Source organism: Stegodyphus dumicola, chromosome X1, assembly GCF_044657685.1.
Source record: "Stegodyphus dumicola isolate Sdum_Otavi_A_Nest chromosome X1, ASM4465768v1".
Lineage (NCBI taxonomy): Eukaryota > Metazoa > Arthropoda > Arachnida > Araneae > Eresidae > Stegodyphus > Stegodyphus dumicola.
Genome location: NC_140780.1, coordinates 227,107,549 through 227,132,478, shown reverse-complemented (window position 1 = coordinate 227,132,478; position 24,930 = coordinate 227,107,549). Strand labels below are relative to the sequence as shown.

Genomic DNA, 24,930 nt, shown 5'->3' with positions numbered 1-24,930 from the left:
ACCCTGTCTTTCATAATGCGGAAAGCTTTAATGAGAGCATTCTTAAAATATCAAATGTGTATCAAATGTGTATCAAAATTTTGTCTTAAAAAGACAAAATGCGTCGCTCTTTGGCTCACCCAACACAAATTTTCAAATGCATTTATACCACGTGGAAGGTTGTCCTCTAAGGGCGTCGGTTGTGATAGTAACTTTTTATGCCTCTCGCATTGGATACAGTGCAAAGTGGGAATCTAACTGTTCCCAGTTAGTTACAGCAGTTTTTCCATCAAAGTTGACTGCAGGTTTCATGGCAGCCCTTATGGTATCCACAATGGATAAAAATCCCTCCAAGGGATTAACTGAAGCCGATGGAACTTGCGACGTAGAGGAGACCAGATTAAATGCTGAATTTTCTTGAGCCATAGTTCTTTTCGGCCTTCGGACTTCAGTATAGAGTCTTAACCTCTTTGATAACACAAACTATGAGAGTTTTACAAAGACGTAAACGACTTATCGCTGTTTTTTGGAAATTACAGCAGAGACCGTGAAGGGTATAAAATACTCTTTTATTTAACTCAAATAAAAGGTTAACAGAAGGCATCGCTTGTGCTTACAGAACCAGCCAGCATTTACGGCGTAAATCTAAAACGTAATGAATTGAAATTAAACTAAGTTAATCGTAAGCTAGCCGAAAAGACTAAGCAGACAAAATGCGTACAAATTCGCTCAAAATCCTAATGTCTTGGTGACAAGCCTAATGGAGAGAATAACTCAAAGCCGCAGAAAAATAGCTCCGAAGAGAATCAACCAGCAAACGTGGCCTTCAGCAGACGGAACACGCCCAGATTCTACACTCTAAATACTATCTCTTTTCCATCTCATTTGAATATGCGTGAATTGAAAATTAGCATTATGGCGAGAAAGACAGAAAAGCGAATTAACACAAAATACCGGGTTAAAAAAATTAAATAAATACTCTACAAATGATGAGGCATCCGGTCCTTCAGAATTCTAAAAAAACGACTGGTGTCACTTTGGCAGGATCTCGGCCAAGTTTCATGGTTTGATGGTAGTCAACTTACACTTCAACCGGATAATACGTAAGTACCGTTTTATCTAATCAGCGTACTAAACAACCTCCTAACCAACATTCTGAAAACGTATCAGTTTCACATATTTGATTTCATTAAATGCTAACTCAAATGACACCAGATTAACATTAGAATACAAGAAAAGAAAAAAAAAATAGTTTAAGAATGCTTGGATATGTAAAAGTATCTGCTAATAAAGAAAAACATAACAGTTTTCCTGATGTTTGGCCTTTTTCCAATCATATACAGGGTAGATGCTTAATAATTTTAATTAAAAAACACTGTTTTGTATACTTTCTTAAAACTTGAATAAAAGATAAAACATAGTTGATCAAATTAGCTTCAGATGAAAAAATCATTTTCCTATAAAGTTTTGTTAAAACGTTTTCTTAAATTCATGTATCTAAAAGAAAGTATTTGAAAATTTTAATGTAACAATGACTATAGATTTTCTTTAGTCATGAATCTATATCGAATTTAACTTGGACATTTTTCAACTGTATAAATGAATAACGAATGTAAGTATTAGTTTATGAAAGCCACTGCGTATTTTAACTCAATCTATACGAAATATGAGGAATCAGACTTATCTATGTTTCGTGATAAATGCTGTATGATAAAAGGCAGTTGCTATGATATCTGATAACATTTTTGCCACTACAATATTAAACAGTACAAAAACCTAAAATGTATTGAGCAGATATCAAAATTAGTTTCTACTTTCTTTCTTCATATTTCGAAGATGAAGGTTTCGTAGTTTGTTTTCCTAATGCCCAGACAAGAGTGCATCACTTTAATTTTGCTAGTGTTTTAAGTACTTAAAACAATGTGTTGCACACCCTATGTAGCTACTATTGTTGCAGGCGTTCTCACTATTGTAAGTATTTTATGGTGGTTTCTGTGATTGCTTTAAAAGTTGTTGTTTTAGTTTTTGTAAGTAAGATAAGTATTTTAAATAAAATATTTTAATTTTTTACGTAATAAATTTTAGCTTTCTAAGTAAGCTATTTTAGCATTTTAAGTAAGATAAAGCACTATATATCGTTTACTATTATTTAAATATTTATATTAGCAGGCTTAAGTAAAATATTTCTACAAATGCTGCTAGTAAAGAAGCAATTGTATTTTATTTATTTTGGAAAGTATAAAAATTATTTACTTAAATTATGCGTGTTTTTGAATGTAAAACATGAATACGTGTTAATGTCTTTGACCTGCTCATTAATTAAATAAAAGCTTTTCAGAATTTTAAGTTTGTAAGATTTCTCCCCCCACCCGTAAAATGAATAACGTTACAAAGTTTACGATGTCAAATATTTTAACCGAAACAGATTGTAGGATTTTATAGTGTACTCATATATTAATAATACATATTTTACTTGATATGGTTATTTCAGTGAATGCATATTTCATGTTTTAAATATTCAGTTTCAGAGTTTTGCTAATCTGTGCTGGAATGTACCAATAATAATTAGCTTCAGTTTCAATAAAACTCAGCTATCGACATTAGCAACTATTAATACTTCAGAACTTGAAAATCCTTTCGGTAAGTTCTAATTATAAATTATTCATATTACTGTAAATTGTGCGTTTTTTTAAAAATCTTCCTTAATTCAAATTTATTCATGATTTCTATATTTTTTTATTATTATATTTGGTTATATGAAAAACCTATACGCAAGCATTCTCTGCAAAAAAAGGGGGTTCTACAAAATTGAAAGTTCAAAGTATCATTAAACAGAGAAAGAAATATGAAAAAAGTTTGGTGAGAACAGGAGAAACAAAGGAGTAGCGAGCAGGTGAATAAAATACGGTTTATTAATAACAACAGGTACATTTGGGAAATGCTCAGAACGCATAGAAGTTGTTCGAAGTTACAGCCATGCAACACACGCATGACATCTTCAGACCATGGAGTCATGGTCATCAAGATTCCGGGCATATATCAAACAGACGCAGCAGATGAAGATGCATGACAGAAGATCCTCTGCAGTATCTACGAGGGATGTCGTATACTGGAGCTTTTAAGGGATCCAAAGGAAAGCAATCAAGTCAAGACTGGTTCAGTGGTTCCTGTAAATAAACGGGTCCACATCCGATCCAGCGTGCCCAAATATCATATTTAAGTGACGACGAACCTCACCCTGAAATAGGCGGTGTTAGGGTGACCATCGAGAAAAAGAAATCGCGTAATTTAGGCAAGAAACAGGTATTAAATCCATTAAAAAACCCTAATTTGTTTTTCTTTTGTTTTATTCTTTTTAGGAGATTTTCCGAAATTATTTCCTATTATCGATGATTCTAACGTGAAACTGCTACATTAACATAAGCCCGACAAATACGGAAAGAAAAAAAGGCAATACTTGCCTCTCTGTAATTGTCTGCGAAGCTTCCATTTTAAATTATTTAAGTTTCCATTTATATACAGGCATTTTATTTATTTCACTTCAGCTCGGACCAGTTGTTATCTAAAACCGTTTAGAGTTCTTTCTCCCAATTGTATAAAAAATGCAAAAGTTTTGTTCGCCTAAGTCTATAAATTGCAAGCTACGTTTCGTTTCATTTTGTCTTATAATACTCCAGAATTTACAGCTTATTCTTTATAATTCTGCGATCTATGATAGAGGCCTTGTTTTATTTGTGGTAAATTATTTGATTAAGCGTCTGTGAATTTACTATTTTCTACCTCTTTCCAGCATGCCTTCGTGGTGTAATGGTTAGCACACTCGGCGCGTATTTGGGAGCTCCAGGTTCGAGTCCCGGCGAGGGCATTGCTTCTTTTTCCTTTTTCACGTCTCCCGTATACAAACTACGTAATGTCTCTACAGTGGCGCCTGAAATAAAAGGTGGTGGATAATGATTCTTCACCTGCAGGATTAAGGTATTTGCACATTGCAGAAATAAAAACATTTATGAAAAACCTGACAGAATTTTGCATTTAGTTGTATATGTGTAAAGTAACATGAATAAAAAACTTGATCACAATAAAATTCAAAGGATTGAATGCAATATGCTTGTTAGATAAAGTTATCGAAAAAAGAATTTTTAAAGCGTGTCGAGAATCCTCAGATAAAGTTCATCTTTAGCGAATGAAAACGTTATTCCACTTTTTTATATTTTTTATAAATAAAGGAATTTACCAATTAATTAAGTTTACTGCTCTATTTCTGAGCGAGTAGAATCAACTGTGTTTGTCTTCCAAATTGGTTGAAGTTTGTATAAACATAGATCGCAATTATATTAAAAAATTGAGACAGGGTTTTCGATAAAACATTGAAATTAAAGCAAACGTGTTACTTATTTAGAAGTACATAATATTTAAAAAATAATTGTTAAATAAATGTGAATATGAAGTTGAAAATATACAAATAAAATTATATTTGGCAATATGGCGCTGTTTTCCAGATATCATGGGATTTTAAACTTTCGGGAAAAAAGTCCTACATTGTTTATAAAATTCGTTAGAATGTTCGCCATTGACTGTAAAATTTCTATATTTAACGTACTTTCGGAAGGGAGTTGGATTATTTATACATTAAAAGCGGCTATCTTTTACTATTATGAATTTCTACATCAGTAGATTGATGTATATAATTAGAGAAAAGGCGAGAATAAAAAATTAAAAGACTGCGATATTTAAATATCCTTGTAAAATTTAGGAATTTCCAGTTACGCGATTAAATTTTCCTTTAAATATTTTACAGAATACTTTAATTAAGAAGCAATTATCTGTGATTCAAGAATGCATGTTAAGTTAAACGTTAAATAATGTGGAATCAGCTGTTGCAAAACCATTGCATCTAAAAAAATATAATACATATTCTTTTTTTCTTCTTTCAACTTTATAATTCGAGATTAATAATTGCCATAGGTTTTTTTTTCCTTGCACGCATAGAATTCGTAGTAACTTATTTTCTAGTTGGGTGCTTACATAGCTTCCCGTTAATCATAATAGGTGGCAAGATGTTACCAAAACTGCACCAACCATTACTACGGAAATTTAAAGGAACAAATCACTCGTTATTTAGTTTTGCTAATCAGAAACAGCTCTTAATTTAATTAGCTAATCAATAGATACAATTTAGAAAAATGGCATATTAAAGCCGAAATAAATATGAGTTCAAGTTTCCAAATTTTCTGACAAATTCATTAAAAACTAGCGACAGTCGTTCCGACTGCCAAAAATCCCCAACAGAGTTTAAGTTACACTTTCATGAACTCGGCGTTATACAAATTCAAACTTAGAAACGAATCTAAGTAACGTTGCGCGATTCTGAAGTGTCTTTACTGCGCTATTGGCCTAAACTCCATAATCTTCCACTGCTTTGAGTATGCGCACCGTATAGCCAGACCCTCGACATTTAAAAATGCTCCAGCGTCATGAGTGGCTGAATGGTTAAAGACTGCTGAATGCTGAGAGTTTGACCCAGGTTTGATCCACAGCGAAGGGGATACGTAATTGATTTTCCGGGCTTTCTCCCTGTGTATCTTAAACACGATCTAGTTTACCTTAGAAATTCCTCCACGAAGGAATCCTCTTTTAAACAGATAGCCTTTCTCATACTCAAATAATTTAACCTTGAAAATGTTCCACTGCCTTTTACTATGTAGAATGCAGGACCCAAATTTTAATCATATTTTCAAAATGCAAGAGAAAAATAGAGAAATAGCATAGCTTACATTCTTCTGTACAAAAATTAAGTTGACTTCTCCAGGATTAATCAGGTTTATACAAAACTAGAGATAAGATTTTATGTGCGTTGTGACGTCACGAGTGCTAGTTATTGGATCTAAATTGCACTGTTTGACGAAATTGTCGAAAATGGTCCTAAGTACTTAAAATTGTGATATTATTTACAAAATAACTGTTGCACGAATTTTTAGAGAAAAGTTTTAATTCAGAATCAATCTCTAAACTTACTAGAGTCAGTTTTTTTTTTCGTTCTCAAAGATTCATTAGGGATTACATATTAGTAAAATAGGAAAAGGCATTAATTACTTTACAGAGCTCTGGTGGGAAAAATTAAAAGAAGGATCATAAAATGAGTTTAAAATTGGACGAATTCCAATTGAAATTTGAGAAATAGGAAGTAGAATGTTAATGCCGTCGAATACTCAAAAAAGGATTTGCCCTCGCTTCAAAACACTATGCAGATTGCTTCACCTATGCTCCCTATTGTGTCGAACGAATACGTCAACCGTTGCTTAAATCTTGATTGAAAGGATTCTAAGACTATTAGAACGTAAAGCTCAGGTGGGAGTACTAAAATATGTCAGTGAAAAACATCTAACTGATTTAAAAATTATGTTCTATCTAGAATGTAGAGGCTGGACAAAAACTAGTACAGGTAAGTGGAGATAAAAAATAAGCTACAGTAGCCTTTTCAGACTCTGGAATGGTTTAGAGACGCAGACGATATATCTGTATGCGCAGATCAGAAGACATCACAACTGTTTCTCATGACCATTTATTGGATATAATACCCGAAATAAAAGCACGAATGACTCCTTCATTAATTGTAAAAGTATTTGGTATAGTTAGAGAATCTCGAATATCTCCATGAACCGTGTGTGAAAGACTCCATAAAAAAGGCTTCTACCAGTATGCTTCCAAAAGAGTCAGGCTCGGAAAATATTTAGTTAAAATGCTGAAAATACCTTATAATTGGAACACCGCTGATTGGAGACAAGCTGTTTCTACTGTAGATTTTAGGTTGTTATTTTAAAGTGATTCTAGATTCAATTATCTTGTTACATTCTGTAGGGAGGCAGACGTATATAATGGTTCTGATAACATCCTTGAAAAACATCGATACTAAGAGCTCCGCACTAGCCGAGTGGATAATATTGCTGGAAACTTGATAGTTTAACCTAGGTTTAAATCCCAACGAATGGACTGATTGTATGGATATTTTCCTAGTTTTCTTCATGTGAAACGTGAATAGAAACCAATTTCTGTTAATAAATTCTCTACGAGGTGTTTTTAACTTGCAGACAGTCGGTGTATGCTTTGCCTTAATTAAAATCAACTTATTATTATCACAAAGTTAGTGTATTAACAAGGTATTTTAAGCCTGATAATTTTTGAAGATAGTTTTAGAAAGATATCGTTGAAAGTCTCTAATAAAATTCTAGGATTAGTTATTTAAAAATTTCCTCTGTGACGTAAGGTATGAGTAATCGATTTTCCTTATACTTTTGCAAGCAGCTGTATATATAAACCTCTTTCAGTTTCTTTGAATATTTTATACACCACTTAATTTTTATTACTAATGTTTTAGCAATATATGGAATAACTCTGCTTCTAGCCATCCTCAACGTACAGTTGCTGGTATTTTCATGTTTAATGCTGAAAGCGAATTCTGTAAGTATAACAATAATTTTTGGTTTAGAAAGGAAAATGTTTTTCATGTCTAATTTACTTTTATTTACAACTTTTTAAAATAAAATGCTTATTTGGAATACATGTCTTTTCTATATTAATTTTACGAAAAATGTTTTTTAACTGCAACTATATTTTTGGAAATGTAAATTACCATACGCTGTTTCACAATTTTGTTTTATGCAAAATGACGCTTTTAAAGAAGCAATGGACGAATTGCTATGTTTGTGCTCTTTCCGAAGAAAATTATTTGTATTTAGTTATAAAACAATGCTGTGAAATCCATGATGTTTCGGTATCTAAAGCAATGATAGATAATATTATCAATAAGAAAGGGAAAAAATTCAAAGTTTGGCTTCAAGGAGAAAATTGTTCAGAATACATATCCAAGGAAAAAACGTCGTGTTTCGAATGTTGCAAAAGTAAGACCTTTAATGTTAAAAGAAAATAATTCGAAGTCAAAGGACAGTTGAATAATCATTAAAATTCTTAGTATCAACTGCAAATAAAGTGATTAATGTTGATTTGAATCTTAAAAATTCGAAAACATTTTTATGTGCATCGTATTTCTCCACTGCATATCACCGAAAACAGAACGTGGTGCAAAATTCCCTATGGGAAACAATTATTCGAACAAAAATGGAAAAATATTGTCACGATAGATGAATCTTAGGTATATTTAAATAACCACAATAAAAGGAGATGCATTTATTATCATCAAAGAGAAGAAAAGCATCTTAGAACATTGTTCAATGAATCTAAAGAAAGTTTTTCAAAGGGATTTATGATTGTTGTTGGTTTTTCACACAGGACAGAGTTTAAAACAGTGTCATCTTTTCGCGTCAATGCGGCCAAAATGACTAGTCTTGACTAGTCACTGAAGAATCACGCCCAGTTTAGATAGCGATTCGGGATGCATTTCCATACAAAGAGAACGTCGTATACATAAAAGCTCATTCCAGATTCATTAAGGAGACTGTTTTCACGCTGACATTTTTTTCTTGGGAGGAATTTTGAGGGATGGCAACATTAAGCTGCCTACTTGTGGCAGAGGCTACGTATAGATTTATTGTTGGGGATTTTCACACCCAGTTTATAATACTGTGGGCATAGATTTTTGTTCATGGGTGACGGTACTCGAAGTTCCTTCAGCTGCTATGGCAGCTCAGTTCCTTCAAATTAAGGCTGTTATTCGAAAGGACTGATTAATATTTTGTTTAACTTCAGTCTTACTTAGCATGTCTACGAACCGTCAGCTCCATTTCCCAAACTTCCTGATTTCAGTTCTGCCTATTAAAAGAATGGCATTTAATATACCAGCAAGACTTAATTGATGCTTTAGTTAGTAGCTAGTAAGACGCTGTTAAATGTGCAATTCTGGTAGAACAGTTTACAATCATATTAAGTAATTATGTCTTCGACACAGAGATAATGCAATTTTCTATTTTTTAAAATTTTATGTATAACATGGCATTAGCAGCAATATTTTAGAATTATTTAATTTTTAAACAAAGTACACTTATGTCCGTAAATTAGGAATAATTCAGAATCACCTGCAAATTGATCTCTAAAGTAAGAATTTCACCTGTAGAATTATTGCACACATCTTCAAGAATAATATGCAAATTAAAGAAAGCCATCAGATGACGCCGATAGTATGTTACAATGACGAGAGTGTAAGAGAAGTGTATATAAGGAATGGTAGCAAAGAAGTAAAATTGTTCACAAGCATTCTATAAGCCGCTCAGTGCCACTACCGAATAGCTATGACACAGAAGACGTGTAGAAATATCGGCTGCCAGGGATGTGGGCGTACTCAGATGAAATTATACGAGGAACTTAGAATAGCCCAAAGTGTCATCTCTAAGCTTTGGCAGCGATTCCAAAATGATGTAAATATCAGTAGACATTACAGTAAAAGTCTCCCGCGAGTTGCAACGCAGAACGACGACCGGTATTTGGCAGCAACTGATAAAAGAAGCAGACGGAGCACAGCATCAGACCTGTTATCTTCAGCCACGAGTACGACAGTTTCTAGGCAAACCGTGTATAGACGTTTGGGATAGATTGGTCTATATGCTCGCAGGCCTGTCAGATGTGTTCCTCTCTCGGCATCTCACTGTCACCAGCGGTTAGCCTCGAATAGAGAACATGCAATGTGGACATCGTCACAGTGGGCATGTGTGATGTTTTCCGAGGAGTCCAGGTTTAGCTTGCAGTCTGATTCACGTCGGACGTTCATATGGAGAACTCCAGGTACCCGCTACCACTAAAACATCATTGAACGACACCGTTACGGTGGTGCAGGATTGCTCGTTAGGGGTGTGGTTTATACTGGGCTCCAGAACAGATCTACATGTTTAGATCAGAACCATGCAGGCCAAATTTATCGGGACATCATTCTGGAACAGCATGTACGTTTGTTTAGGGGTGCGATGGGCGAAGAACTTGTGTTTATGAATGATAATACCCGTCCTCACCGTGCAAGCATTGTAAAGGAATGCCTTCAGTCTGAGGATATCACCTGTATGGAATGACCAGCATTCTCACCTGACTTGTATCCGATACAGCATGTGTGGGACATGTTTAGCTGAAGAATTGCAGCCTATCAAGCATCTCCTACCAGCGTACCGGAACTTCGGTGAGCAATGCTTGTTGAGTGGAGTAATCTTCTCCAAGATCAGCTCGATAATTTCGTACTGAGAATGCCTAGGCCTTTTACGTACTGTATGTTATCGTCTTGGAGACATACAATGTATTGACCATCATAACAACCATGCAATTTTAAGGTTTTGTAAAGGAGATATTTTTTGTAATTGTTCCTGGGAGCAAAAATCATAGTTTTTATGAATGGTATCATACATACACCATCTTTTTTGTTCTTTGTCTTTTGTTTAATAAATGTGCTTTATGAATAAGTCACGTTTTTGATTCTGAGCCTTTATTTGCCAGAGCTGGCATTATCCTTAATTTATGGACATGAGTGTAATATACTATTATGAATTTTACGCAAGCTTTCTGCGCATTTGTTTCTTGCATCAAAAGCTTAATTTGATTCTAACGATTATTCTTTATTGCTATTTAATTTACAGAATCTGTTGATTTAAGGCCTCAAATTTACGCGTGCGTTATGTAATGAAATTGTATGATTTCTTATCTAGACTATGAAGACTTCTTGGATAGGTGCATGGTGTATTCTGATCAATGTCAAATCTCTGGTGAATGTTTTACTTGGAATATATTTCTTCTATGTGTACGGGGTGAGTTGCTTTTCAAACAGTTCCGCATTCCCCACAGGAGTCTTTAAAATTAAGCAAATTTGTGAAATTGTTTTACATATTTATCTCATATCAATCTAATAAATTCAATTAAATAGTTATACATTTATGATAAATCTTAATTAAATTTAATAAAATAAAAGCATCTGCGCTTTTAGCTTACATTCGTAGAAGGAAATGCTATGATACTAGGAAAGAAACACTGTGTAAATAATTCAAATGAAATAGTTAACTATTTATAAGAAACCTTAATAAATTTAATAAACTAAAAGCATAAGCATATAAGCATGTTCTTAAGCTACTTTAAACGAAGTAAACTTTTGTTGTTATCATGTTTTCTTCTTTTTTATATTTCACAATTATTTTGTAAACATTGTTTTAATCAAGAAACATTATTAATTTTTTACACGAATGAGAATGCTTCTAAATACTTTATAAATGTCTCCTGCTAAAACCTGTATTCTTTGATAATTAACGTATGCGGTTGAAAAAAAAAGGTCTCATTCACGATTCTTCTGAGCAAATGAAACCGAAAGAGTTTAACATTTAACCTGAAAAAGTACGCAAAATTTCTTTTGATAAGTCATTTATCTAATCTATAGCTATAATTGAAAAAAAAAAAAAAAAAAAAAAAAAAAAAAAAAACTATGTAAAGTATATGTCTGTTTGGGATCATAAACTTTTAAAAGGAGTCTTGAAGAATTATCTTCTAGCCTTGTGAAATAAAACAAAAATCAGAAGAAGAGTGTATACAGGGACTGTAAGACCATTTTATTCAAACATAAAATTAATAATAACCCAGCATACAAGAAGCCATTCACTTCTGGCTTAACAGAATAACATAACAAATACTTTTTTGAAGAATACTTTAACACGCAGGAAGAGCTCTGGTTTATAGTAAATCGATGAGACAAACCTAATGGCTGGAACACTCAACGCCGCTAACACAAGTCGTTAAGCAGGAAGAGCTCTGGTTTGTAGTAAACCGGCGAGACAAACCTGGTTGAAACACTCAACGCCACTAACGCAAGTCGTTAATAATCACAGCACAACATGGCCTTGAATAGGCAAACACACTCTGAAACTAACTTCCGAAACTCTTGCTTAAATAGCACTTTATTCTACCTTAATTCCAATGAACTCTCGCTATCTCATTTACATTCTGGCATGAAAAGTGTGGGTGAAAAGAGAGTAATAGGAAAGTTTTTTTAAACTAAAAATGAACTATCAATTAAAATAAATATATAAACCTCAAACTAGATACTTTCGTCAACGTTATCTTTGATAGATATTTTGCCCTTAAAACTGAAGCCTGAAATATACGAAAAATTCCCAATGAAATGAGGTAGTTACATACTATAGGAAAGTCTAATTACAAAAAATTTTCTAAAATATTTAGGTGATTTTATTCAAGCTTTTCCAATGTTTAAACTTAGCATTAGAGACAAAAGTCCTAAAAGACAGACTATAATCAACTTGTAATTAGGAAAAGTCTTGGAAATATTTGAAGCAAACTAACTCAAAACAATCATCAAGGTGTTTCTTTTTTCAAAGCAAACCACTTTATATTTTGATATTGAAGAGTACAACTTAATGTTTAGTAGAAATTTTATAAAGAAAAATATTTGGAATCTTTTCCTTGACCGTAACACCTTAATGAGCTGAAAAAATATGCTTTAAATAATTTTGGGTTATTTGTGTATAAATGTAATAGCAGAGGCTTTCTAAATGATAGCATACATAAAGGGTTTTGAAACTGAATTTAGCAGACGCTGATTAGTGGTGATTCCCAAGCTACTTTCCAGTGGCTTGGGAATACTGTGAGTACTAAGCAGAACTGATACATATGACGCAGTTGCTCTGTGTTACAGGAAAATGTTTTGTTAATAATCGTAATAATATATTTAAATCTATTTGTGTAGTGCTATGCAAGGAATTAACTTGTTTAAGCGTTCTTTAATAACAGTGTTCCCTGTTAAGTTATTAGTTTCAAAAATCGACCTTGTTCATAGAGGACATGAAGCTTACATTTCTAGTATAATTTTCAAGAAGCAAATATGACAGCTCTATTCACTATTTTTCTTTACATACGAGTAAACTTAATACGGTCTTTCTCATCTCTCCCCCAAAAAAGTAAAAAAATGAATTGCATTATACGGAATAGCGCCTACTTTATTCATACTTTAAACGTGTGATTATTGAATCATATACGATATTCCCCGCTGTTCAAGAAACGCTTTCTTCCATTTGTTTTACTTTCTCTTTGTGGTTCATCTATGTAAGTCTTAGGCTTTCTAAGAAATTTAAAATGAATGGATGTTATGATTACTCTACTCAATCTTTTTTTTAAAAATATTTATGTACTAAGATCAAATTGAAACAATAGGCACGTGATCAAAGTTAAGGTGGCTTCGGTAGAGATAAGAACAACAATGCAAATTTTGTGATATGAATGTATATGCGTCTAATTTTAGAGCTCTTTCTCGAGAAAAGCAAAACAGTAATTTATTTTTAAATAAAATATTTCAGTACGTTACGCAAATAGTCTATTTCGTAAGCAAAGTAAAAGTTAAGCTTAATTAAACATAATAGTATTGAAGGTTAAATTACCTTTGTTTAAAACATCAGATCAATATTAAAATTATTTTTATTTAAAATAGGGAATATTATAATAATCAAAATAATTTCCAATTAATTTTATTTAAAAGAGAGGAAATAATAGAATGACGGATATTTACGCATCCCAAACGCTAATGTTACGCGTTTTATATATGCAGTTTAATTGCGCTTGTATGGATTTGCAGAAGGAAAGCAGAAAGTGATTTTTCGCTTTAGCGCATTTCAAATTCTTTGTGTTTTAAACTAGTCCACTGACTGCACGCCACTGGCGTCCTTCTAGTACACTGACGGCAAGCCACTTGCAGCCGTCTACGGCGATGGTTTTCGGAGAGCGCCAGCTATATGTTTCTTTGAATTCTATATGTTTCCTTTTATTTATTTATTTATTTTCACATTGCATGTGTGTTTATGCTCTGTTTAATGTACAAACAAGACTGCCCCACCCACAAATGTACATCAAATTTCAATGTAGCACAATATCGCTCTTGTATGGCCATGTTTAATCTGAATGGAATATCAATAAGCTCCCGGTGCGGCCTTGTGCGGCTCCAGGGAGTTGTTGCATCTGGATAGTGGAAGGTGTGGGACATATGTCTGCTTACCCCTGTTAAACACCAGGCGTCCTCGTCCTCCGTCACCTGTCACCTGTTTCTTTGAATTGACAAACTGATAGAGGCGTATTTAGTTTTAAATTATGAATATGTTTAATTTGTCAGCTGCACTGACCATATTTGAGCTAAAAGTTTTGGTTCATTTTCTTTTCAGTCAAAAATTAGTTTCACCATACTAATAGCTAGAAATAAATCTCGTATTATCCCAACTTTCAAATCGTGGATGGTTTTTGAGTTCATTTAATGTTTCCAAAACTTCACAAATTTGAAAATACTGCGAACACTCATATCAGTGCTAATATTTGGGCTCGATTTATGATGAAACGAAGTTCAGAACACTGCCTTTCCACTATTAAATAGTTGTCCTTGTGACTCATACATTTAAGCAGAAATCGATGCTTAAAAGAACAGAGACGTGGTCTGAGGAAAAGTCTACATATTTCTAAGGACAACTAAAACTTCAAAGAATAAATTATATTTGGGTGCATAGAGAGAAGTTTGATAACTATTATTAAATCTTCATGCACGAAATAAATTATAAGCAGATAAAATTCGACGATATTGGAAAATAAATTTCAAGGAATTTCAGGGTGAAGAAGATTTAATTATTTCAAATATTTAATAGTATTTTCATTTAAAATATTTTAACCGACTGTTAAACAGATACCTTCAAATTTGTTTTCTCATATTCCTGGCTATATATATTCAGCATGTACGAGAAAAAAGTGATGCATGTGTTTTCTTCAAAGCATTTTCTAGAAATGAAGGGATTTTTCCTTTTGGTTTTATATGGGCACTTATTAATTTCTCTTTATTTTTGTTTCAGGATAATCTCCTAGCGAACCCCACTTATTTCCATTTGGCCGTTGTCTTTTCAGGAGTGTTCTTTTTCTGGCCGACAATAAATGTATGCGTTTTTGAATATTTTAAAATTTATGATATTAGATAGAATGTGATATTATTTAAGCAACATTGGAAAAGCCATAATATCAAATAGTACTTTTCTGTCAAAGAAACACCAGTTGGATTGTGTGTGTCCCACACTCACGCTGGTCTCCCTTTAACGGAAAAGAACCTATAACAGTTTAAATATCTATATCTCTAATTCAGAAGTTTAATGATATCAATAAAATTTACATTCGTTTTAGAATACTGTTTTAAAAATTATGCTATCTTATCCAGTTATGATTTTGTCAAAAATCTTACCTACCAGCTTTTAGGTCTTCTGCGCCGACTTATATACACATAGTGATTATAGTTATATCAAAGTCAGGATATAGATAAGATAAAAAGAACTTTATATAACGCGTAATAAGACCGACTATCGTCTGGATCAGTGTTTCTCAATGTGGTATGTGGATCGTAGGTGGTTCACGAAGTAGGTGGTTCATACCAATCATCAGTCGCCTACTCTCCCAAGACGGACATTTTATGAAATTTATCACAAGTTACCTAAGTACCTTGTACACTGGTTTGTCTTTAAGTTTAACTGCCAAAACTAAATGAACTAAATATCTATCTTTGAATGTGCTCAATGCCCATAAGAAAAGAAACTTTCCAAACTTTTCCAAAATTTCCAACTGTAGAATATTTTTAGTATAAAATGATATTATTAGAACGAAATTTTGCAATGAAATATGATCGCATTTCGAAACTCTGAAGTCCCATTTTGAAACTTGCTTTCCATATCGTAAATACAACGAATTTTCATGGATTCGTGATCCTTTCCATTGCGAAACTGAAAATAACAAACTATCATTGAATGAAAGAGAACAGTTAATTGAAGTCTTGAATGAACCTAGACTTAAAATGAATTTACAGACAGAAAGTGTGATTACTTTCTGGATCCCATTACAAATGAAACAGAATTTAGTGTATTGTATATACACTACCCGACACTAAAAATGCAACACTAAGAAGGAATGGCCCGAAAATTATGCAAATTTCATGGTAAACACAGATTTATGCAAATGATATGCAGCTCTCCAGCGCAAGTTGAAGAAGATATATAATATAAGGGAAAGAAGATGCAGAATGTTCAATTTTCGTGCCGTTAATTCTACTACTGAAATCATCGTAAAAAACTTGTTCTTGTCTCAGAAGACTCGTGTAATAGCAGAGAATGCCAGGCCCTCGTCAACGAAGGCAGTTCCAGTAGACGGACGATTTTACGAGGGGCATGGTGATCGGACTCAGAAAAGCAGGTTGGTTCATATGGCAAATCTTAGCTGACACACACCTGGACGCGTCCACAGTGCTCCGGCTGAGGCGACAATGCTCGGAATAAGGAAATGTGGTAAGTTCGAGGAGTGCCTGTGTAGCCAGAGGGAAGCCAGCTCGCGTGGATAGACGTATCCGCCGAAAAGCAATGACGCACCTGCAAGCGACTTCTACCTCCATTCTGAATCCTGTTCAAAACATCCTGAATGTTCCCATGTCGATCAGAACCATTTGCCATAGATTGTTGGCTAATGGACTGCACGCGTGGCGTCCGTTAAGAAGACTGCCATTGACCCTACATCATAGATGCCAACGTGCTGGGCTCTGCCATTGACCCTACATCATAGATGCCAACGATGTGGACAAAGGAATGGCACAGGGTCGTCACTCTTCTGTTTTCACAATGGTAGTCGCTGCATACGAGTGTGACGTCGATGTGAAGACAGGCCAAATCCGGCAGCAATTGTGGAGAGCCCCACCGCGCTATAACGACGCATCATGGTTTGGAGCGCAACTGTGTACGATTCCAGGTCACCTCTAGTTCGTATTCAGGGCACCATGACGGCCCAACGGTACGTGGATGATGTGCTGCGGCCGGTGACACTCTCCTACTTTCAAAGAGTGCCCAATATCCTTTATCAGCAGGATAACGCCGGACCAGACACTGCTCGCATCAGCCAACGTGCTTTGCAAGGTGTACATATGCTTCACTGGCCACCGTTATTCCCTGATCTCTCACCAATCGAATACATTTGGGATGTGATTGTATGCCATTTGCAGACCCTGCAGTTGCCGCGTTCAGAAGTCGAAGTGCGCAAATGGTTGACAGAGAATGGAGAGCCATTCCTCAAGGAACCCATCCGTAGTCTCCCTGATTCTGTACCTAGAGCTGTTGCTTCGTGTGTCGCCGTCCAAGGTGCCCTACAACCTACTGACCCGCCGACGCTGTTCTTTCTCTCTCTGTATTATCGATATCATTTCGAAATAAAGAATATTTATTGTTCGAATAACATTTATTGTTCTGCGAACTTCTTCGTTGCTGTTTCTTTGTTTGCCGAGTTTCATCACTTTTTGGCCACTTCTTAGTGCAGCATTTTCAATGTCATTTTCAATATATATATATATTGTTGTATAGTATATGTCGTATAGTATATTGTTGTACAGTATATATATTGTTGTACAGTATGTATATTGTTGTACAGTATATCTTACATATAGCTTTGTTGTAATATATGTATTTTAACACAAAATCGATTTTTTCTGAAATGGTATACCTATTTTTTTCCATATTTCAATTCTACGACTCAAATTGCGCCATAGTTCCACGTTTTGTAAAAATTGCTGCAGTAATTTTTTTAATACCACTCAAAATTTTTTATAGTAATTTTTTTAATACCACTCAAAATTTTTTATATTCTTTTGGAAAAGTCTGTTGTAGTTCAGGCAATCTTAAAATTGTTTTATGTGGCATTTTAAAATAAATTGCTTTATTCATATTCAAATGCTATGTTTTATGTGAACGGAACATCATATTTTAATGTATTTAATATCAAAGTTAAACGTTTCGCATTCTAAATTTGAGACTTTAATTCTAAATTTAAGACTCGAATGATTCTTATTACATAAATTATTTAAACTTCTATACATTTCTTTAAGATTAATTCAGTGGTAGTAAAACTGTTGAAATAAAGATGGAAATTTAGTTATTGAATCCGTGTGCAGAAATTAGGTAATATATCGTTAGCGTCGTTGCTGCATATTTGTTTAGTATCCAGACTGCATCTTTTCTTCTCACAGAACTTGATTCTAAATGAAAAGAGCCGAATTTTCTTAGATAAACGGCCTAGGCTCCCTTTTTAAGAAATATTTATAATCAAATCTATTGTTCGGTAAAATTAACAAACGAAAACCTGATGGTTTTTTTTCACGAAAATGTTATAAAAAGAGAAAATATTGTTTGGAAAGTAAGGGTTACAAATGCTTCTGAGCGATGAGAAACGGAATTAAAAGCGTTAGTGCATAAAAATGGAAGATTAATTTCATAAGTTTTTCAAATCTTTTCTTAATGAAAGGCGTTTATTACACATTATATTATGTAATTAAAGTGAGTGCATTAATGTGCTGGTGAAGAAGATGTTCTCTCAAAATAGGGCTACCACGTCGCTTGTAGTTTGAAATATACTACATCTTTATGCATGAAATCAGTTCCAAATAAATGTTGAACTATTTCAGTTTATCAGGTTCAGTGTTTCTCCTTACTTGCTTTGGGAACATTCAAGAACCTGACTCGGAACAGGGAGCTTACTAAAGCTATGTTCAATAAATGTGGGAAGTAGACAAGATACACAGGAAGGGTATACGAAACCCTTTATTTTTCACTCTTTACAATGATTTCCGTACTTCGAAATATAGAGACCAACCACTTGTGGTCTGAACGTAAGAATATAAAAATATTAACTAAACTCTAACTTAACTTTGGAGTAACAAACAAGGGCCTCCGAGAAGATTAGCCGTATATTAACAGGGAGCCGTATGTAGTACAGAGAACTGTTAACACTACAATACGTTTAAAATTATCAGGAGGATTAAACCTCTGGCCTGGAAGGCAACCAGCAACCGAGTAAAAACTGCTAAGGCAAGCGACCTGCTTCTACTAACTCCTTCCTCTCTCGCTTAGCAAAAAGCCACAACTTAAGTACATAAATAAGTTAAAGCTTTTAATTCTGGCCGGAAGTAGAAAATAAGAAGTGATAGTAAAGATTTAAAATAAAATAAACGTTAGTAAAACTTAAGATCCTTACAAGTTATTGAATTTCAAGTGGTTTTTTTTCCCTGTTACTGTAAGTTTAACTTCATGTCTTTTCTACGATTAGGATGAATGATAAAAGTTTCTGTAACGATTGTGTTTGATTCACGTTATGACTGAGCTGATATCAAACAACGTTTGAACTTTAATTCTTTTTTAAAATTTGGCTACGTTTTGTTATTTAAAATATTATATTAAAGGATAGATATAAACAGAGGAGGAAATATTTTTTATATTAAATTATATACTTTGAATTTTTCAGACAGTTCTCTTTATAATGGTGTCCAAGAGGTACACAGATATAGTGAAATTTCAAACAACGGTAAGAAAACTTACGTTTTGTTATATTAAATTTACCCCTAAACATTGCCCAAGTTATTGAAACAAGCAATATTTCAAAGCATTAATGTTTCTCACTGTATAGATTACTACTTGAAGGTAGAAGTTCTAAATATTAATCGCTAGAACATTTTTATTCTACTAATTTTAGCTTTGAGTCACGCAGGTTTTAGAAATTTTGGGAACCTGTGGAGTTTTTGCCCTAGAAATCTGTTTTTTGCGCTAGAAGAAGGAGTTTTTACCCTAGAAGTCTGATCTTTTACTTAAGAACTTCTTTTATTTTAAGCTGCTCACCAGCGGTCGAGCGGTAAAATTGCTGACTACTGATCTTTCTGTCCTGGGTTGGATTCCAGGCGAAGGAGCCAGCTGCATGGGCGTTTTCGTGGTTTTCTCCACATGTAAAGTGTATACTAGCCAGTTTCCCTTAGAGAGTCCTCCACGAAGACATCTCTTATCTTACGCAGATAGCCCTAGTATGATTTACCATATCTACCAAAACGAAACCAAGCGGTCTAGGCTTCAAAAATTATTGACTGACAAATAAAAGTATTCTTCTTCACGAATTCATCATGCATCTACTATCCACAAGCGGAGTTTTGTTTAATGCGCAATGTATAAATTCAAGTCTCAATGACCTCTTACGAAAAACTATGATTTAACTATTTACGAAACTCTTATTATTCTTTTCGAAGCAAAACTGAAAAAAAAATCCTTTTTTACGTTGATAGTCTAACTAATTTCATTGAAGAAAATGTTTTGGGAAATTACTAGTAGCATTTTCGTAACAAAGAGTTTAAGATCTTAAAATACCAGTTTGAAGACAATTCAGTTAAAGTATGAGGGAAAAGTGTTTCACACGGAGTTGCACAATGCTTAGTATTTTCATTGACACTAAAACTCTAACTGAAATTTTTTTACAATAAAACTACAATTTAAATGAATGATGCAGAAATACTTGCAAGGACCTGTGAATTTGAATCCAATGGACATGCTTTCCGGTAATCTGTTTTCAAAGCATTTCGTGGAAACATATTTATGATATCATAGAAAGAACTCGTTAACATTATCAAGAAAACTTGGTAAAATACACTAGTTAACAGAATAAATGCTATTCTACAATGTATCCAATCGAGATACTTGTACAAGTCGAAGAGCTTTAATCAGATGAATTAATCATTTCGCATTTTCTAATCAATCGCCTGACAATGGATATCTTTTTCATAGTAGCAAAAATAGGTTCTTTGCATACAGCTTTCTGAATCAATATAAAGTTTAAGAAAAGGAAATACTGTTCAGAAATCGTTCGATAACCTTCTCGCTAATTCTTTGAATTTATCATTGCAAGACCTTTAAAGAAGCAACTATTCTGTACGCCAGTACAGCTACCGAAATGCACCGCAATGCAGAAACAATAGTTCGAATTTGTAAGCAGCAAATTGAAAAGAGAAATAAAATTAATGATAGAAACAATGTTGCTAATTTTTACCTCTTTCCTATTCATTTGGAGTGCCTCTTTCTAACAATGGGGCGACAGCTATCAGAAGGAAGTATGATCATTATAGAGGAAGACTGCGCCTTACAAAGAAAAATTCTTTGAACAGGATTCTTTGATTGCCTTAGCTAATGTCATGTCACAACAGCTTCATTGCTTGTTATCCATAACTTCGATAACCAACGAAATCTGTAGTTGTATTTGGATTTTCCAGCGTCATACTAATTTTATTTTCAGACTGCTCGAAATAGCTGCCTCCATCCTTTGAGGAACCTGTTTCTCAAAACGTTCTAACATCGCGACAGACTGCAGTGATGTCATGCAGTGTGATCTGGTGCGATGAATAGCAAAGCATCATGTTCAGCAATCTAACTTTTTATCTGAACACTTACGATTGTCGATTAAAGCTATGAAGAAAACAGGGTTACCAAGCTGATTTTACTGTTTCTATTACATGAGTCGTTTGCAAGTGAGTGGAATCGGAGCTTAATATGCAATCAGAATCTATAGACTGTTTTAGAAAGTACAGAATCTACATACGCTAGTAATTTGGGTAAAATGAATGTACCGTACACTACATTGATGTACAGTACATTTATTTTACTCAAATTTCTAGTGGCTTGTCTCATTTTACCCAAATTATTAGTGGCTTGTCTCGTTGTCATATACTTCAGAACATATTAAAGGCGTTTATCCGGAAGACATTGCAAAAACACATGCATACAGTTAATGTTAACAGTCAGTCCCTGAAACTCTTGGCTTCAGGCTTGTATTTGAATGGTCTTTAGACCTCTGTCTACTTGAGAACCTGCGAGACTGTTGGTTATTTGAATACCAGCTAGAAGTCCTAGCCATAAGAATGAATTATGTATCCTAGCAGTGTTTCCAGATCGCGCGATGTATCGCAAATTTCTACTTTTGACAAACTTGTCGTAATACAATTTATGTTATGCGATTCTGCAAAATTTCTGCTACTTAACGTTTTTTAGTTTATCTTAAAAATTCATATATGTTATTATAATGTATCTATTAAAATTAATTTATAATACAAAGTAATAAATTATTTAGGCTTAAGTAAAAGTAGGTAAATGCGGAACCTGATATCGTAACCCATGAGTGCATAGGCACTCCTCAATTTTCAACATATGTAGCTGGCAGTTTCGTGTGTTCCATTTATTCCTCTGTTTAATATTTTGGTCATCTATGAGGAGGATTCCAAAGCATAAATCAGATTATAACTTCTGTATTAATTAAGGCTGAGTTATGAGAAACATGAAAAAATTCAGCGCCACCTTTTAAAATGTTTGGCTTAAAGTATGTTGCAAGTTATATCAATGTGAGGTGAGGGCGCTTAAAATTAATTTAATGAAGTGAATTACTTCTTTAAAGCATGAACAAAATTTTATGTTTGAAAACGGTTAGTTTTCCGAATGTGATGACTGTGTTTATTCTATAGTGTATTTTATTCTAATGCTATTTGGCTATTTGATTAATTTTAAAATGAAAAGTTATTAGAATACTTTACACATAACAGTCCGAAAAAAAAGATTCAAACTTTTAGAAATTAAGAATCTGGTCAAAATTTAAATAACTATCTCATTTTAAATAGCAACAGAAATAAACTTAACAGTGAAAGAAGGTAGCTTCTGTCAGCATTTAGAATATGATGAAGTGGAATGAGTTCAACAATCAGAACGGAATATTGACTGAAAAGCTTTAATAATAAGCAAGAAAAAGAGAATAAAAAATAAACCGCCAATTCAAGTTACGACAACAATTAGTACAAATAAACAAGAATTAGTAGAACAATGTTAGTAATGCAAAAGTGAAAAATCATCTAACAACGGATATAAATAAATTAACAGAGAAGCAACAGCCTAAATTAACTGTGAATTAATTAAAAGAAGAAATGGAGATTTAAACCTACAGAAAACCTCGGAGAGTGAATTTGTGATGACGTTAGAGGTCATCTGAACTCACGTATCTATGACGTCACAAAATCCCATGATCTCTGACGTCAAGTGCTTCTTTCGTTTTTTTTTTTTTTTTTTGGGGGGGGGGAGGCTACTTTCATTTTCAAAAATTTCTGGCAAAATTGCAGTCTAGTGTTGTTTATATGTTTATTTAACTTATTAATTTTGATGGTTACATATATTTTCTCTGCCTTAAAATGTAAGGGCAACGTATTTTCGGCCTTTAGATTAAGAAATAAATGGTACACATTTCAGTAATGACAAGGTATTCCATGTCTGTCTGTTTCAATGATATGAATTTAAATCTCATAAAGATGTACGTGATATAATAAAAAACATATTCATTTTCGAAATATGTATGATTTGCCAGCTGTCTAATTTTGTAATTAAGCAACATTATTATATATAAAGCCTGGAATATAAGATTTATTCAAGCAGGTTAATAGCACTTTAAATAGTAAAACATACTTGCAATTCACATTTAGTTAATTTTCAGCATAACATATTGTTGCCCTAAAACCATCAAAATACGCATTTCTATTGCAGAACGGAAGGGTTGAAGTGTCAACAAGAGAAGACGCTGGTTTGCCTCCTCCATACACAACAGGAATATTTGCACGCTCTCAGTCTGGTCATGCCGTTAATAACATGGTTGTTACAGACTCAAGAGAACAACTTTTGCTGCATTTTGAAGATGATGATAGACAACCTACCGCGATTCCGCGATAAAAGAGTGAATTTATAGATGTAGATATATTTTAAATTATGTTGTATTTTTATTCTATCACAATTAAAGTAGTTATTGTAACTTAAATACTTCTATATTGAAGCAATGCTGATAATTACTTAAATCAAAACTCTTCATTTTCTAAAGGATTACTGTGCTTTGTCAGTATACCGTATCTAAGAGTTTCACATAAACACGGTTTATTGTGTTTTACAAATAATGAACATCTTAACATTCTTTGATGGATTTCTCAAATCTAAACGCTTCTCAAAGAAATACATCGAGAAACGTTTAAGCGGAATTTGAGAAATAAATCTTATCTGAGTCTGATTACGCATTATTCATATATATTCCGATGACTCCTTTCCAGCTTTAAAAAAATTAAGACTTGAAAATTTTTACGGCCCAGTTTAAAAAAAAATTCAATAAGAAAATATTTTCATATTGCCGAATCAATGATTAAAAATAAGCCACGATATTGCAACTTAAGCTTTTCTATGAAAAACCACTTGTACACAGGAGGCGTAATTAATAATATCTCTAGGTGAATTTACAGAAAGACAGTTATCAAGATAAATTTATAGACACAATAGATTTTTCAGAGCAGAAAATGTGAAAAATCTGCTATGCCCTCGCTAGGTTTCTTTCCAGTTGCTAGCTGGATGTTTTGCCATTATGGAAGTTTTAAGAAATAGACTAACCCGGCCTCCACTTGCCGAGGAGAAAATGGGATGATCAGCTGTACTGTAAAATTGAAATAGATAGTGCTTACATCACATAATAATTTTTAATCAGTAAAATCAGACGTTGCACGAGTCATAAGATGATGAAATTCACACTGTTTTGAATAATGAGCAAACGCCTTCGCCGGGAATCGAACCGCGGACGTCAGGAATACCAGCCCAGTGTGCAGAACCACTACACCACGAAGGCACTCTAAGAAAACGGGAGAAATACCTTATAATTGTAACATATTTGTTTTGGCATGTTTAAAAAAGGAGCTTTTATATATTGGCAAAAGGGAAATTAGATTTACTGCATTTTAAGTAAAATTAGTAATCTGTTCGTAAATTATCATTTTCCTGTGATTTATAGTAATATGCAGTTGCATGATGCATACAATAATAAAACTGTTATTATTTTAAACCAAATTAAATTCGTTATTTATTTTAGATAGATTTCCTCAGGTTCGTATGGAATTTTCCAGAGAAAGCAATGCAAAATATTCTATATTTTTTAAAACTTTCAATATTGTGGCATTTTTAGTATTAATCCCTAGTACGCATTTCCTTAAATTAACTATTAGAACAATTATTTCAATTTACATGAAACCTGTTAACAATTTGCAGAACATTTTAACCTTCCCAGAAAGATAAGTTTTCTGAGTAACAAATGTTGCATTTGACTGTT

General features: G+C 33.5%; 1 protein-coding gene across 5 annotated transcripts; it reads left to right on the top strand.

Annotated features, from left to right (window-relative positions):
* The first annotated feature begins 1,733 nt into the window (after nucleotides 1–1,733).
* Nucleotides 1,734–23,615, top strand: LOC118189171 (uncharacterized). 5 transcript variants are annotated; one of them, XM_035359724.2, is made up of 7 exons: nucleotides 1,737–1,950; nucleotides 2,502–2,619; nucleotides 7,382–7,437; nucleotides 10,617–10,715; nucleotides 14,790–14,870; nucleotides 19,252–19,311; nucleotides 23,340–23,615. In XM_035359724.2, the coding sequence occupies exons 1-7, from the start codon at nucleotides 1,900–1,902 to the stop codon at nucleotides 23,520–23,522; spliced, it is 648 nt and encodes a 215-aa protein (XP_035215615.1). In that variant the 5' UTR covers nucleotides 1,737–1,899; the 3' UTR covers nucleotides 23,523–23,615. The 5 variants fall into 5 exon arrangements, with proteins under 5 accessions (XP_035215616.1, XP_035215618.1, XP_035215615.1 ...); XM_035359723.2 differs by having other exon boundaries at nucleotides 1,740–1,950; nucleotides 7,355–7,437; XM_035359725.2 differs by lacking the exon at nucleotides 14,790–14,870 and having other exon boundaries at nucleotides 1,734–1,950; nucleotides 7,355–7,437.
* The last annotated feature ends 1,315 nt before the right edge of the window (nucleotides 23,616–24,930 follow it).

Coding starts and splice junctions, on each gene's coding strand:
- LOC118189171 (XM_035359723.2), top strand. CDS start 1,900: ATGTGTTGCACACCCTATGTAGCTACTATTGTTGCAGGCGTTCTCACT. Junction 2,620..7,354: donor AGAACTTGAAAATCCTTTCG/GTAAGTTCTAAT, acceptor CTAATGTTTTAG/CAATATATGGAATAACTCTG. Junction 7,438..10,616: donor TAATGCTGAAAGCGAATTCT/GTAAGTATAACA, acceptor TTTCTTATCTAG/ACTATGAAGACTTCTTGGAT.